The 16,846-nt window shown below is 47.8% G+C and overlaps 1 protein-coding gene across 1 annotated transcript in view; it reads left to right on the top strand.

Moving 5' to 3' along the window:
* The first annotated feature begins 10,506 nt into the window (after nt 1-10,506).
* The window catches only part of CLMP (CXADR like membrane protein), a 103,147-nt gene continuing 96,807 nt past the window's right edge, over nt 10,507-16,846 (top strand). The window contains exon 1 of the mRNA XM_061440637.1: nt 10,507-10,652. Within this exon, the coding sequence (XP_061296621.1) occupies nt 10,625-10,652 (28 nt within the window). The 5' untranslated portion in view covers nt 10,507-10,624. The remainder of the gene's footprint in view (nt 10,653-16,846) is intronic.

The following is a 16,846-nucleotide window of genomic DNA, read 5'->3' as shown; positions in this document are numbered from 1 at the left end:
CAGTGAACACTGTTTACTTGGCTAACCTGAGCACATTCCCAGCCCAGGCCGCAGTCAGAGATGACGCTGAGCAGTCCTCCTTTACTTTGGGGGTTGCTATGACAGCCAGGAATTCGCAAACCAAACCAGACCTAAAGAAGAATTCTGTCCTTGGCCCCAAAAGTTAGTGGTTCCACACGGTTCTGCTTGTGGTTCCTGCTGTCCCCTTCGACACCTACCAGATATAAGAATCTCTAAACGGAGGATTTGGAGACGTCCTAACAGAAAGGCGATTTCCAGGCTGGCCAAAGCTGTGTTAGAAAGAATTTAGGTGTGATTGAAGAAACTTCTTGGCAAGAAATGTTGGAAAATATTACAGTAGATCCCAGAGAAAACCTCATTATTTTCTCAAAAAAATCTTTTGTATTTGTTTGTGTTCTGTGGTTTGCTAAGCACATTCATATAAATCATCTCATTGAATCTACACATCTGCCCAGTGAAGGAGTCAAAGTTGATATTATTATTATTTTCAACCAAAGACAGGAAATTGAGGCTCAGTAAGAACAAGGTCAAGCAGCTAACAAGCAGCAGATTTGAGATGTGAATATAAACTTTCTGACTCAAGATTTAGCTCTTTGAATTAGACCATGATGATCTCCGAAAGATGAACTAGGTCACGTTTGATATGGACAACTTAGGAGCAGATTTTTTTTTTAATATTTATTTATTTGGCTTGGTTGGGTCTTAATTGTGCCACTCAGGATCTTTCATTGTGGTGCATAGGATTAGTTTCCCTGAAGCTTGTGGGATCTTTGTTCCCTGACCAGGGATCAAACCCTTGTCCCCTGCATTGAAAAGTGGGTTCTTAATCACCTGACCACCAGGGAAGTCCCAGGAGCAGATTTTTTCTTTCAAAGCAAGTGATGTTTTAGATGAGTGAATTTTTATATTGTGATAAAATACACATAACATAAAATTTATCAACTCAACCGTTTTGAAACATACAGTTCAGTGGCATTAAGTACACTCACATTGCTGTTCAACTATCACCACCGTCCATCTCTAGAACTCTTCATCTCGCAAAACTGAAACTCTGTACCTATGAACACAACTCCTCATTCCCCCTCTCTACCCCACCCCTGAATTCACCATTCTGCTTTATGTCTCTATGTCTGTGACTACTATACAAACTTCATATAACTGAAGTACTGAATGAAGTACATACTTCATTCAGCATTTATCCTTCTGTGACTAGTTCTTGTCACTCAATATAATGTCCTCAAGGTTTATCCATGTTACAGCATGTGTCAGAATTTCCTTCCATTTTCAGGCTGAATAATATTCCATGTGTGGATACGTCACATTTTGTTTATTCATCTATGGATGGACATTTGGATTGTTTCCACCTTTTGGCTATTGTCAATGATGTTGCTATAAATATGGGTGTACAGATACATTTTTGAGTCCCTGCCTACAGTTCCTTTGAGTATATACCTAGAAGTGAAGTTGCCGAGGCATATGGCAATTCTAGGTTTCATTTTTTGAGGCATCGTCATGTTGTTTCCCCAGAAAAGGCAATGGCAGCCCACTCCAGTACTCTTGCCTGGAAAATCCCATGGATGGAGGAGCCTGGTAGGCTGCAGTCCATGTGGTCGATAAGAGTTGGACACGACTGGGCGACTTCACTTTCACTTTTCACTTTTCACTTTCATGCCTTGGAGAAGGAAATGGCAACCCACTCCAGTGTTCTTGCCTGGAAAATCCCAGGGACGGGGGAGCCTGGTGGGTTGCCATCTATGGGGTCGCACAGAGTCGGACACGACTGAAGTGACTTAGCAGCAGCAGCATGTTGTTCCCACAGCAGCTGTGCATCCCCACCAGTAGTGCGCAAGGGTCTTCCTCTCCCCACATCCGTACAACACTTGCTGTTCTCTTGTTTTTTGATATGTCATCCCAGTGAGTACGTGGGCTTCCCAGGTGGCTCAGTGGTGAAGAATTTGCCTGCCAAGCAGGACATGAGGGTTCGATGTCTCGGTTGGGAAGAAGCCCTGGAGAAGGAAATGGCAACCCACTCCAGTATTCTTGCCGGGAAAATCCCATGGACAGAGGAGCCTGGTGGGCTATGGTCCATGGGGTCACAAGAGACATGACTGAAGCAACTTAGCATGCACACATGCTCCTGTCAGAGGGATGTTAGAGTGTTATCATTAAAGAACTTTGGAGGAAATGCTCTGTGTAGGCTGGCCAGGAATTGATCTCTCTGCCTCTGTGGTGGATATGTATAGGGCCTGGGCTAGGCAGCCAGTGCACAGGGTCTGTCAGCCCTGTCCTTGTGCTTCACACGTCCTCCAGGAAGTGAGAGGGGAGAGGGGAGGGCCCCACGGGCCCCACCCTCCACCTGGAGTCCTTTGCCACTTCTGTTTCTTCTGCGTGCCATGCTGTGTCTGCCGTGGGTGCACATGAAACACTCCTAGATTCATCGATTTTGTATTCTTCTGGCTGAGAAACAGGGGGAACAGAGAAGAAATGACCAGGTCCAATCAGGTCATGTCAGTTCGGACCATTTACACTCCTAATAATACTTTTCTCACCTTCATAAAAAACTTAAAAATTTACAATGTTCTAGCATGCGTATTTTCTTCAGATGAAAAACTGAGACTCAGAAAGGTTAAATAACTTGTTCAAGATAACTAAGTAAGCGACAGTGCCAGGAAGGGCTCAGAGCTGGTCTCCTGACGTCACACTTCTTGCTGTGTCCACTCCTCCCACTGCCTCCAGGTCAGCGGTTTCAGGCCACAGCTATCCTGTACCTCTCCCTGCTTCATGGGAACAGTATGGTCAGGGGAGATGCAAGACGACACAAGACAGAGAGCTGAGTTGGTGTCAGGAAGTTGTGCATGTGTTGTGGTCAGGAAGACGGGGGATGGCGATCGTCCCCCCTGGCCCGTCAGCGTGGCCACTGCAGACACCAGTCTTGTCACTGAGCAGCTGCAAACAGCTGCTCATAGCTCCCAGCACCTCAGCCTACAAACATAGGAGCTCCTCACAGGACACCAGTGGCGTACACAGGCTTTGGATATATATTGTCCTCAGTTTTATTCAATGGCTTTGACAGCCTCATCCATTACTAGGGAAAAAAAAAAAAATCCCAGCTTTTCCTGGGGCCCTGTCACACGTGTTTCTGCCAGCAGACACCACGCACTTTTTTGTGCTCATTCCTGACCTTTCAGGAGGAGGCAGAGCACTCTGGGTGATCATCGTCCACACTGCTGGAAAGACAATGGGCTGGTCTCTAGGCAACCGGTCTCCAGCTTGGCTCTGCCTCCAACTTGAGTATGTCTCTGAGACAGCCCTCCCCAGGCTGGGTTGCAGTCAACAAAGTGAGGAAGCTTGACCGAAAGGAACTCAGAAGACCCATCCAGCTTGATAGCGGAGACAGCAGCTGCACAGAGGTGGAACGAATGCGGGCTCACGGCTGGAACACTTCCGTTAGGGCTGGATGAGTGGAAAGCACGGGAGAGCTCATGCAGCTGGGAACAGTGAGTGCCCCATCCGCAGCTAGGAAGATAGGAATGATTTCTGTCTTCTGGCTTGGCCATTTGTGCTTTCTGCCCTATGTTTACATGTTACAGAGGAAAGCATGCTGCTGGATTCTCTGGAAAATCACCTAGGTCTCTGTCCGGCTGCAAAATGAAGCCAGGCGTGGGTCTGCTCACCTGCCCAGTTGACGACCAGAGCAGACCTGCAGGAGACGTGGGCAGAGCACTGAACTAGACATCACTGAAGCCCTGGTCACTTCTGTGCCACCAGCTGGCCGTGTGGCGTTAGGCAGGTCCCTGATCCTCTCTGAGCTTGGGCTCTTTTCAGCGAAATAAGGATGTTAGATCAGATGCCTCTGCTCATCTTTGCAATAAAATAATCTGAAATTTAGTGCTTAACCTCATTCCTGTCTCACAGACTTCCGTTGGACAGCTTGTCTTGTGGGTAGTTCTGAGTATTATCAACCAAAGAAAACTTCTGGAGTTTGATCTCATCATAGAGATGGGGAATGAGAAAGGGAGACAGCACAGGAATACTTTGACTACTCCTTTTGCTGTGTGTTTATAAGGCAGTCACTTCAAATCACCCTTAGAGGGAAGAGACGCTCTTTCTCCCCTTCTTTGAGCAGTGAGCCCCTGCAGAACTGGTTTGTAATTAAGAGGGAACGTAGAGGGAGCCGCAGCATGCTGAGCAGCAGAGCGCCCTGTGTTAGGTGCTTTCTCTATATGTGTGTGTGTGCGCTAGTCACTCAGTCGTGTCTGACTCTTTGTGACCCCATGGACTGTAGCCCACCAGGCTCCTCTGTCCTTGGATTCTCCAGGCAAGAATACTGGAGTGGGTTGCCATTCCTTTCTCCAGGGGATCTTCCTGACCCGAGGATCGAACCCAGGTCTCCTGCGTTGCAGGCAGACTCTTTACCATCTGAGCTACCAGGGAAGCCTGCTTTCTCTGCATAGTTTCACGTAATCATTTCAAAAAATCGTATGAGAACTCTTATAGATGACCCGAAGTCATAGAGGCCAAGGGAAGTTAAGAAACTTCCCCAAGTTAGACACAGTAAGGAGAGCTGCAGGAATTCAAAATCAGCCTGTCTTCTTCCAAACGCTGAACTTCATCCCTGAGGGCATCACTTTAGCAGGAATTGAAAGTAGGATGTGGTAAGGAGCTGGGAAATTCCCAGATCTAGATTCCCAGATCTAGCTGACCTCAGGGAAGAAGGTGGTGTGGAGAGCCAAGATTCCATCTTCTAAGGATCAACTGCATTAACCTTCTCTGTTTTTTATCTTGTTTCTTGACTCTTCTGAGAGCACCTAAAAACCCCACTGGGGTGGAGGGACAGACCTGTGCCTCCGGGGTCCTGGTAATTTGCGGGGAGGCAGGGGTCATTTCTTCACTGACAAATGTCCTACAGGAAACCCGACCCCCACCAAAACCCCACCTTCTCAGCTGACCACACAGATCAAAGCTGGGGTTTGTCGTCTCACAGTGTGGGATAGAGCAGGGCACACTGTTCTCACCTCTCCCCTGTCACACTTTCTCTACCTCAGGAGGACCCCTCATTCCTTAGCCTCCATTAGCACACAGGGCTCCTCAGACACAGCCTCAGTAAGGGCTGTCCAGTCAAGACCCTGACAGCCACTGGGACCTCTTACCATCCAGCCATACAGAAAACCAGCGCACTCAACAGCCGAGGCAAGAAGTGATGTCTTTGTGGGACAGGAAAGAATATGTGAAGATAACCTTGTTTTAAGAGAAAAATAAAATGAGACAAGAGCTGGTTTTTTGTGTTTTTGTTTTGTTTTTTACTGCAGAGAATTTAATTCTGTGAACTCAAATTTTAGTTGGAATAAATATTTACTGAGTCTCCTATGTGTTATATACTATGTGAGACACCTTCACCAGAATCTCATTTCTTCCCCATTACAGCATCAGGAAAAGAGAAAAAGGCTCCGTGACATCGAGTGACCCATTCAAAGCCACAGAGAACCCAAACTGTCTGCCTTGCAGCGCGCAGCTCCTTCCGTTCATTATCTGTCAGCTGCATGGTCCTAAATGCCCTCAGAAATGTGTCTTCCTCTAAGAGAGCAGGGCACAGGTGGATACTGTAATACAAAGGGATGAGAAGACATGGTCCCTTGTTCAGGAGTCCTGCAAGATGAGACAGCAGCACAGATCTCCTTCCCTCCTGCTCAGGGAGGCTACCTTGATGTCTTCTCCACCAGGTACAGGGTCCTGCCATCAGTTCCACACCCTTCAGAGTATTTCTCACTCTGGTTTGTGATTGCTTCTTTGTTGTCCATCTTCCTTAACCCACCATATGCTTCTGGAGGGTGAGGACAACTTTTGCTTTGTTCACCATTGACTTCCCAGTGCTTGGCACCTAGTAGGTACTTAACAAGGATTTACTGAATTATTGATTCTAACTAAAAATAGAAAAGTAGATGAACAGATGGATGAATGGATAGATGTGGTTTATCATTTTCTATGAGTTACGGTGTCTCAAGTTAAATTGATTTTTCCCTTCCTGACAAATTAACTTACTTGACTCCCTAGGAGCAATTATCATCAAAAGTCAGTGAGAGCTTTCCATCTTCTAACTTTAAATCCTGGCTCAATCATTTACTAACCATGGAATGAGATGCAATTTACTTAATCACTCAATTAGTGATTGGTATACTCATTTTAATATGTTATAGTGAGGCTTATTGATGACACATAATCCCTGAAATATACTAGAAGGTCTATAATTATAGCTTTAATCTTAGCATATATAACAACATAATAGATCACTTATCTTTGGTGTCTCTTGTCTTGTACTCCCTCTCCCACCCACAACGGCCACTGGGTATTTAATCTGGCTTATCTTTCTGCCAAGTATCTTCTGTTTGTCTCACCACCCTCACTTCACCTCCCCATTTAATGCCAGTAGGTTCTACCCAGTTTCTCTTCTTCAGATTTTTCTTCCATTGTTTTATGCACACCCTGCAGTGGCTCTAGAATTCCTCTGGAGAAGAGATTTAGGGTGGTTCTCTGGCTCCACTTGGAGTGGGGAGGCTAAGGGACTTGTCTTGAAGTTGTACATGAATATCACTTTACAAAATGTTGAGAAAATGTAATTGTTTATATTAAAGCACAGGGGTAGAGAGCCTGATGGATAAGAAAGGATACTAAAGCTTTCCACCCTTGGCCAGCCTGTAGGATCACCTTTGGGCACTGCCGATTTATATCTCTTAAAATATGGTTTCTATGAAAGTCATTTTTACTAAATTTTTTCCAGGAAGCCTGGAGAAGGTGCAGAGCAAGTTCCAGAGTCCAGTCCTTTGCCTCACATTCAGGACTCCTCACGATTTTGCTGCAGGCTAATTGTTCCGAAGCCTGCCTGCGCCACCAATTTTTCATTGCAGGGATTTCATGCCATTCACTGCCGCCTGAATGCACCCCAGCCACTCCTAACTCCATGTTTCCATTCAGGAGTGCCCCTGCCCCTCAGTGGGCCTCCCCGGGTCTTCTCATCTAGTGAAATTCTCTCCATCCCCAAGGCCTGGCTCAAGAAGTGTCCTCCCAGGGAACCTTCACAGCCACCCAAGCCCACAGTGCTCCCTCCCTTCCTGGAATTCCCAGTGTTTCTTGTTGTCAGGATAATTTATTCCGGCACTTAACTACATAACTTTCGTGTTTGTTGTGGAAACATTTCACATGTTGATGCTTCCTCTCTCACTGGACTGAGAGGTCCATTTAGGGTAAGGACTGCTGTGTACCTCTTCAGATCCCCATGGCACCCAGCCCGATCACTGTGAACACAGCATAGGTAGGCTATGTGTTTCCGAGTTACGGAGCCATCCCGGGGCACTCTGCTGCCGGGCAACAGACAGGAGGCTTCGGATTCAGAAGAGTCATCTCCAAAGACCTGCAGACTCTCCTCAAGGAGCAGATGCCCAATATAGACTGGCTGTAAGACTTTAGATCTGGGGAAACTGAATGTTTATGACCCAATTTCAGCAAAAATCATAAGAAATTGGCATTTCCTGTGCTTTGTTGTTGTTTAGTTGCTAAGTCATGTCTGACTCTTTACGATCCCAAGAACTGTAGCCCGCCAGGCTCCTCTGTCCATGGGATTCTCCAGGCAAGAATACTGGAGTGGCCCCCTTCCTGACCCAGGGATTGAACGAACCGTCTTCTCTACGTCTCCTGCATTGGCAGGCATGTTCTTCTCTACTAGTGCCACCTGGGAAGCCCACTGAGCCACCAGGGAAGCCCCATTTCCTATCCTACCAACCAGCAGCTTAGAGCTGAAGGTGTTTTGTTATCTTCAGCTTGAGCAATGTAAGTTTAAACACACGTCTGCCTGCACCCCCATACATCTGTCTTTATGTGCACACTAGCCCTCATGCAATACAGGGTGTCATGAATTCATGAGAAAGGCCACCAGCTGTGAAGGAATAGAGATGGGGCTTTAAAACTTACAAAAACATCTCCTTTATAAAGAAAAGGTATAAATATAAAGAAATAGAAGAAATCTGGATGAAGTGTATCAAAAATCTTTGTTCTATTTTTGCAGCTTTCAAATATCTGAAAATATATCAAAATATTAAATAAAATTTCAAGACAAATGACAAAAAGTTGCTTTCTCTATAAGTCACCTTCCTACCTTCCTCAGCCTTTAAGAGAACTAATATTTTTTCAACACATTCATTTGTGAATTATATTTATGAGTGTTTTTTCCTATTGGACAAGAAACATAAAATGGAAAACAAAAATAGAGACTTTTAAAATATTTTATTTTTAATATAAAATAACATTAGAATATTAATATTGGAATAGAAGAGTTTTAATATTTGGGGACCTGGGGCAAGATAATTAACCTCTCTAGGTTATCGTTTCCTCAGCTTTAAATATTTTATTTATGTATTTATTTCTTTGGCTGTGGTGGGTCTTGGTTGCAGCATGTTGTATCTTTAGGTGCAGCATGCGAACTCTTAGCTGCGGCAAGTGAGATCTAGTTCCCTAACCAGGGATTGAACCTGGGTCCCCTGCATTGGGAGTGGGGAGTCTTTAGCCACTGGGCCACCAGGAAAGTCCTTCCTCTTTAAAATGGAATAAAAATTGCCTATCCTTTAGCATTATCGTAAGAATTAATAAAAAGATAGATTAATATGCTTCCTTGTCCATAGTTGGTGCCAAGATACACTAATTCCAGATGTTTAAAAAATGTCAATAGCCAAGTTCTACTCACTTTGTGTGCTCAACGCCTAAAAAAGCATCTGGCACGGAGTAGATGCATAATAAACAGTTATTGAAGAAGGTGTGGGGGGGTAAAGGATGGGTGAGGAAAGGGGCGGGGGGTGGGGAATGCTGGAATTTTACTGGTGCAACTCTCAGAGCTGATCCCAAAGCCCCAAGAGCAGTCCTCGCTTTCTCCTTCCCTTCTGAAGGGCCTGGTGGGAGCGCCATAACCTCTCCAAGTCTGTGCTCTTCTCATTTGTGAAATGGGGTTGGCTCATGGCAATCGGAAAAGACAAGCTAATTAGGGAGGACTGTACATCTCCTGGCTTCTAAAGGCGCGGGGAGGGAGAACTGGCTCAAAGTGTGATGGAGCAGCCTGCCAGGCCCAGGGGTGAACCTCTGCTGCGCACAGGGCAGACGCCGCCGCCCGCCGGAGGGTGGCCCCAGCTCCACTCTGCGGGCACGGGTGAGGTCGTGCCTCCTACGGCTGAAGGAGCTGCCACATCCCCGGGGACATCCAGAGGCCGGGGACCAGAGAGTCAGGTCCAGGCTTTCTCAGAGCCCCAGTGCAGTTGAGACCTGAGTGTGGCAGTCACTGCGGTCTCCTCCCGCCGCCAGGGGTCCTGGTGGGCAGAGCCCCAGGCACCTGGGAGCGCGCGGCGGCGCCCCCAGGGCTTCCTTGACGGGGTCCCTCGCACAGAGGAGGTAATCCGTGCAGAATCCTCTGCCTTCTTTTCTGAAACAGGATTACACCTGTTTTGCCCAGGGCCACGTGCAGAGTGGTCTGCACCAGGGCGTCCCAACAACGGACCCCTTTACACCGAGTTCTGAACCCCCGTCCGCTTAGGTCGGCCCGATCCGAGGGTGGGCTGCTGGGATCATCGCCGAGAGTGGAAGAGCGAGGGCCAAAGGCCGAAGGGAAGACGGGGAAGTCAGGAGCGCGCGGCCAGACCCGCACTTGACAGCCCTGACCGTCAGTTTCAGGCTGAGCCGTGCAGAACGGTGGAGTTTTACCCCGACTCAACGTGGCAGGGAGGGCTGAGGAGAGGACAAGAAGGGAGGAAGGAAGGGAGAGAGGAGCGAGGAGGTGGGAGAGGCAAGGAGAATGCAAACGCGAGAGAAATGGAGATAGGTGGAAGCCGAGACAGCGCAGACTTGTGCGGAAGCCAGACTGTGTGTGAGCGAGAAAAGGATGCGCGAGAGAAGTAGAGAGATAAGGACGAAGTGAGGACGCAGACAGAGGAGACTGACAAGGCCTCATCCCCGCTCATGGCCCAAGTGTCCCCGGTTCTCTCCTACAGGGTCGATCCCACACCGGCCCCCGTGCGGCCGCACGCCCTCTCCTCCCCGCGGCCGCCAACAGAGCGCCCCGCCGCGGGCCGACCCCCGCCGACCCCCGCGGCTGCCCGGCCGGCGCCCCGCGCGCCGGGAGCGCTGGGAGGGAGGGAGCAGCGAGCGAGCGAGCGAGCGAGGGAGGGGCTGCCGGTGGGAGGCAACCATGTGGTTCCAGCTCACTCTTTTTTTTTTTTTCCCCTCTCTTTCTTCACTCCTTTTTCTTTCCAAACAGGGAAAAGTGTTCCACGAAGCGGTAGCGTTTTTCCGTCTCGTCTTTTCCTCGCTGACTCGGGTCCCCGCTCCCGTCCGGGTGCGAGCTGGTGGGGCGAGCACTGGAAGCCCCTCTGAGCGGGGCGCGGGGACCCCGGAGCCGGGCGCGGGGCGTGGGGCCGTTCCCGCGCCGGCACATGGCTGCAGCCGCCCCGCGCGCACCCCGAGTCGCCGCGCCCAGCTCGCCAGAGGTCCGTCGGCTGCGCTCTGCTGCGCCCCGCCGCCACCGGAGCCAGGCAGCGGCTGAGCGGGGAGGAGCCCGCGCCCGGGCATCGGGATGACCCTCCTCGTTCTGCTGGGGCTAGGTGAGTGCCTGGGGAGGACGGAAAGGCGAATGGCCTCGGCGAACACACTGTCCCGCACCCGGGCGGCGACGCGGGCTCCGAACGTTCGTCCCCGCGGCCCCAGAGTGAGCCGGGCGCCTCTGTGCCTGCCTCCCGGGCCACTCTGAGCACATCTGGCAGCGGAGGGCCGCCCGGTCGGCCATCGAACATCTGGGCCTGGAGCAGGCTTTGGGGTGCGGGCTTTCCCGGTACAGCTGGGCCGCGAACCGCTCGGTGTGGAGGGTCCTTTGGGGGGCGGTATTTAGTTTCAGGGGTATCTGGGGAAAGTGGAGAATTAGGGGAAGGAAGGTTTATTCAGGAATGTTTTGTGCCAGGTTCCTGAGGGTGGGGGGAGCTTTTTCGTTTCAAGCAGGCGCCTGGAGGGCGCAGATTAGAAACAGATGTGTTGGAGGGTAAATGAAAAGGCGTAGGGGAGGAGGTGGGGAGAGGATAGCCGAAGGGAAAGGGCCGAGCACCAGGAGGACCAGGAAGGTGCGGAGAGCCTGGGAAGAAGAGAGGGGAAGGGAAAGGGCTGGGAGCAGGAGAAAAAAGGAGGATAGTGAGGCAGAACAAGACTGAGGGAGGCCGAGCAAGACCTGAAGAAAAATGGAGCACAGGAGGGTAGACAGGGAAGCAGAGAAGTGCTGCCTGCGTGCCCCTTCCAGGTGTCACCCAGGCAGGACTCCTGAGGCCTGGGAGGCCCTAAGGCACAGACTCACCCCAGGCAGGAAGCAGGCGGGTCTGCAGGACAATGCCCATCAAGGATGTATGGGCAAGAGCTGACAATGGGATGCTCTGGGTCAGGGAAGGTGGCTGGGGAGCTGAAGAAAAGTCACCACAGGCACCAGGGAAGTGTGGGCTACAGCTGACCCAGGACCGAAAGTGAGCCAGAGTTCAGAGAGCCAGCAGGTGTGGAGCGTGGCTGCTGCCCTGGACACTAGGCCAGGGGAGAATGCCCTCCGGTTTTGAACTGACCACCTGGTTGACCTCGGACCATGTACCCACTACCCAGGCCTTCGGTTCCCATAGCTCCAAAACAAGCAAACCAGACAGTTCCTAAGTCCCCCCTGTCTCTGACAGCCTTAAACACCAGGAGTTTGCTTGGGGCCTAATGGATAGAAACCGCCCCCACCCCCCGGCCCCAAACCAAAGCGAAGAGGCACTAACAAGTCCCTCTGAAATAGATGTTTAAGGCTGTCTCTTTTTGAAACCTTACAAACGGTAGGCCAGCCTCAGGCCAACAATAACCCATCACCCAGGTTAAGAGAATAAAAGAGGTGGATCAACCTGAACTATTGCTCAAGTAGGGCATGTAAGGAGCCATGCTTCTTCTCATCTCTTTTAAATACCAGCCAAGTATTGCAATATCACTCCTGGGCACAGCTGGCATGTCTGGATGGCACCTTTGTCACCTGTAATGGCCTCTACCCCTAAGCCACCAATCACCAGCAGTCAGTAGGCCCGAACGTCAGATGAGTCTTATTCAAAACAACTGAAATTCACTGAGTACTCATTATGCTGAACACGTTACATGGGCCATCTTCTTAACTTATTTATTCTTCACACCAACCTTATTGGCCGCCCACTATTATGATCCCCATTTTACAGATGAAGAAAACAAGATGTAAAGAGTTCAAATATAATAACACTCAAAGCCGTAAGCTCCTGATTAGCAGAGGTGGCATTTGAATCTAGGTTGTTTTCTCACTAACCTGCCATGAATACAGCCTTCCAGCTCCACAGAAGGACTCTTAAAGATGTTTTCTTCAGTGAGATCCTGTTCAGCCCTTTTCATGGAGCAGGAAATGTCAGAGTGATCCTGCCCATGGGAGGAGCCTGGGGAAGGGAAATAAAACAAGGGTATTTGAGCCCCTGCTCTACTCCAGCCTGCTTTGGGCACAATTTCTGATGGAAAGTGACTTTGGCCCACATGGTCAGTTGAAATCAGCCGGCTTTGATGATGGTCTGCCTCTTGGTATCATGAGAAGGAGAAAACAGACTAAGACATGGATCAAAAGATAATGTTGATTCCCTGGCTCTTTTTTATTGAGTGCCTACTGTGTGTAATCATTCCTCTGGTGAGAATATCATCTGTTGGGTTGATGCTCTTTCTCATAGAAATTGTCTCTCTTCATGATGTCTTTTTTTGGGAGGATGGGGGTTTGGTCTTTGTATACCAAAGGCCATGTAGAAGAGAGCAAGTGGGCTGCTGACATAGAATTGTGCATAACTGGATGCTCATCTACTGGTCACCTGAGAGGATGATCACCTACTATTAAGCTTTTGCCATATAATGATGCTAAAGCTGAAACTCCAGTACTTTGGCCACCTCATGTGAAGAGTTAACTCATTGGAAAAGACTCTGATGCTGGGAGGGATTGGGGGCAGGAGGAGAAGGGGGCAACAGAGGATGAGATGGCTGGATGGCATCACTGACTCGATGGACGTGAGTCTGAGTGAACTCCGGGAGTTGGTGATGGACAGGGAGGCCTGGCGTGCTGCGATTCATGGGGTCTCAAAGACTCGGACACGACTGAGCGACTGAACTGAACTGGACACCTTTGTTAGAAATGCACAGACTCATGACATCCCAGATCTCAAATTAAATAAACTATTCAAGTATGAATAGTCACAGAGGGACAGCCTAGAGGGGTGGTATGGTGAGGGGTGGTGGTGGGAGGGAGGCTCAAGAGGGAGGGGACATATATATATACTTATGGCTGATTCATGTTGGCAGAAACCAACACAACATTGTAAAGCTGAGGTTTTGAGCCCTGGGATGCCTGGCCGGGCACTCGAGCAAAGCCAGGAGGAAAGCCCTCAGAGTTGCCTGAATCCTAAAATCATCTCTGGGCCCTGAAAGGAGCAGTTCTGGGGTGGCTTCTGGCCACTGCTAGTGTGATTTCTGGCCTCTTTTCTGGAGAAAGTTCAGTATTGAAGGGGAGTCCTAAGGGCTAAGCATTCATAATCTGCACAAACGTGGACCTAATGACTCCTTCCTTTCTAGACCCACCAGTGAGTGAAATCAAATGTCCCACCTCTCTGATGTGAATGAACAAGAAGTGCTCTGATCTCCATGGAGGAGAAAGAAGGGGGACTTTGTGGGCTCTCCCAGCTCCTCCTCTGCCTGCCACCCTTCCTTCGCCCCTGTTGCTCAAGTCTCATTATCCCATCTGAACTTCTTCCTAGACTTCTGTAATAGCAGCCACATGGCCTCTGGCTTGAGCTCTCTCTCCTTCATCCTACACACTGCTACCCCAGTAATCTCATGAAACAGCTGTTATAAGGCAAAGAATTTGGGTTAGGGATCTGGCAAGCTTTCTGGGTTCTTGTTCTGACTCCCTTGACTGTAGAATGAGGGTGGGGGGATTTTAAATTCAAATTTTCTCTGATTCCTTGATCTTGTACTGCTCTTCCATAAACCTGGAGTAGTCTCCATTGCCTATAATGTCAAGTACAAATGTTAAAGATATTACACAGTATCATTCGCAACTCACCGCCTTCCCCCCCCAACACACACGTAACTCTTCAATAAACCTGGAATACTTCCTGTATTCACATTATGCCACGTGCTTCTTTCTGGTTCTCTGCTTTTGTTTATAATTCCTCCACCAAAAATACCCTCTTACTCTCCACCCCTACAGATGGTTGACTTCAGATCAAAATCCTGTTCACCCTTTAAGTCTCACCTCAAATACCACTTCCTCCATATACCCATCCATGATTTTGCCAACAGAATATACTTTCTTTCCTTCCTTGAATCTCAGCAGCCTTTCTGTTGTGCTGCTTTGTATTATAGTGACCTGAATGTTTAGAGTGTAAGCTCCATGCCTCATTCATCTGGGTATCACTTTCAGTACCTTGCATAAACTGAAAGAGTGGAAACTATCTGTTAGAATGGTTGGATTTTTGAAACATTTGGAACACTTAAGGTCAAGAGAAGTGAAAGCTTTGGAATATGATTACTCTCTGACTGTGGAACAACACAACTGTGAGGAGCCTAGTTTTAACTGTTTGCTTTTGTGCTTCCTTGTCCATTAATGCAAATACAACCTGTACTGTTTTATTTTAATTGTGTACAAAAATTATACATAGAACATTACATGGACAGGGACCAGACAATACATCTGTTATACAAACTGGTTGTATCGATAGTACCATATTTTTTTAATAGACTTAAAAAATTTTTCTTCTCCTGTTACTCATTAATTAATTAATTAATTTTTGGCTGCACTGGGCCTTTGTTGCTGTGAGTAGCCTTCCTCTAGTTGTGGTGCTCGGACTTCTCTTTTCAGTGCTTCTCTTGTTGTGGAACACGGGCTGTAGAGCGCTCGGGCTCAGAAGCTGTGGCTAATGGGCTTAATTGCCCCGCAGCATGTAGAATCATTAGGGCAGGGATCATACTTGTGTCCCCTGGATTGGCAGGTGGATTCTTAACCACTGGACCACCCCGGAAATCCTGTTAGCACCAGATTAACAATAGACTTCATTGAAACTTTTGCCAGGATGGGGAAGGAGCTTTGCTTCTGAGAAAATGAGTTTGAGGAATGCTTGAACAGCCTACTGGCCCATAGCTTGATGATCGGTCTCAGTAGGCTTCCATGTCCTTCCCTCATCTTCCCACATTAATGGTGATGGTCGTAATAAAGATATGTTCCCAGTTGGCTCATATCTTGCTCTCATTCAATTTTTGTCTCGTGCTCAACTGGACAAAGTATGCATGAGTATATTTCATAAATATAACTAATGATGAATTAGACAGACATTTTTAAAAGGTACAGTCAAAGATTATCAGACATGGGCAAAAGATAAGACACTATCTAAATCAGTACAGTGGTTCTTAAAATTTTGAATTCCAGGCCGCTCTCAGAATTCCAATGAAAACCCTGAATCCACTTCTTAGAAAAAGACATTTACACATCAAATCTTCCTGTAACTTCTAAGGGTTCAGTGACCTCCTAATACCATTCCTTGGAACCCAACTAAATCCTTAATCTAAACCCACCCCTTCTTTTGTGATGAAGAAAGAATCAAAGTTCAGAGAGATATGGCTAAACTTAAACAAGTAGCTTAATAGAAGGGCCAAGACAAGACCCCCTAACTCCATAATCTATCCTAGCACACATTCTCAAGGTAGAAAATCTCTCTCTCTCCACTTTAGCTCATTAGTTGAGATCCAAGATCACAGTTGCTCTTCAGATGCTCCATTTAAATGAGCTAAGCGCTGAATAATTGCCATTTGGTTTTTATGTTGAGAAATTGCCTGAAAAATAGGGCAGATGTCATAGCATTTCAATTTAACCATCTTAACTGGAAATCTCGGAAACTTCTGCAGTGCCTTATATAATGTCTGGTGTATTTGGGGGGAAAGGGATTATACCCGAAGTCCTAAAGATGTAGGTGTGCCTTCAAGGAACCAGGCAGGGAATCAACAGCTCTAGCTGCAACTTCATGGTTTCGCTGGTTTATTCTGGGCAAGTCATTATCATTTTGAGCCTCAGTTTCTTTCTCTGTGAAATGAGGTTACTAGACTCAGGTTATCTCTAAGTTTCCTTATACCACTAACATTCTCTGGTTTGTTTTATAATTCTGAGAATTTGTCAGCTGGTCCAGACATGGGTGTGGTCAGAACACATGGGTGTTAGTTACCATGCTTGTTTGATTTCTTTTTTTTCAGGCATTGCCCACTCATGGGAATGGGTAGCATGTGATTATGAATCCAGAAGGGCTGGCTGCCTAATGTGAAGAGAGCAGTTGTAACTCCACCCTGCGTCTGCCCTGGGGCGCTGTTAGCCAGGCAGCATCATTCAAGGTCAGAGTAGATGGCCACAGAACTCAGCCCTGGAAGTTTAGTACCTGAAATACTCATCAAAGGGCCTCGTCCTGAGCAGAGTTACCTATAAAACAACCTGAAGTATGGACACCCAGGGTAGACTTCTGAGTAGCAGGTCTGTTTATGGAATTGTTTACAAGGATTAAGCATTTCCTTCAGTTTTTAAAATTGAGGCATAATTTACATATGATAAAGTATACCTACTAAGTATGTAGCTTAGTGGTTTCCCTGCATGGATTTGAACTTGTGGTTGGGTTTTGAAATATGAACTGTGTATTTTTAGCTTCCTCATAGTACCTGAGAAAGGACTATGTGGGTGGGATTGTTATGACAGCAGAATTTA

The sequence above is a fragment of the Bos javanicus genome, chromosome 15, assembly GCF_032452875.1.
Source record: "Bos javanicus breed banteng chromosome 15, ARS-OSU_banteng_1.0, whole genome shotgun sequence".
NCBI classification, from domain to species: Eukaryota; Metazoa; Chordata; class Mammalia; order Artiodactyla; family Bovidae; genus Bos; species Bos javanicus.
This window is presented reverse-complemented; position numbering and strand designations above follow the sequence as displayed.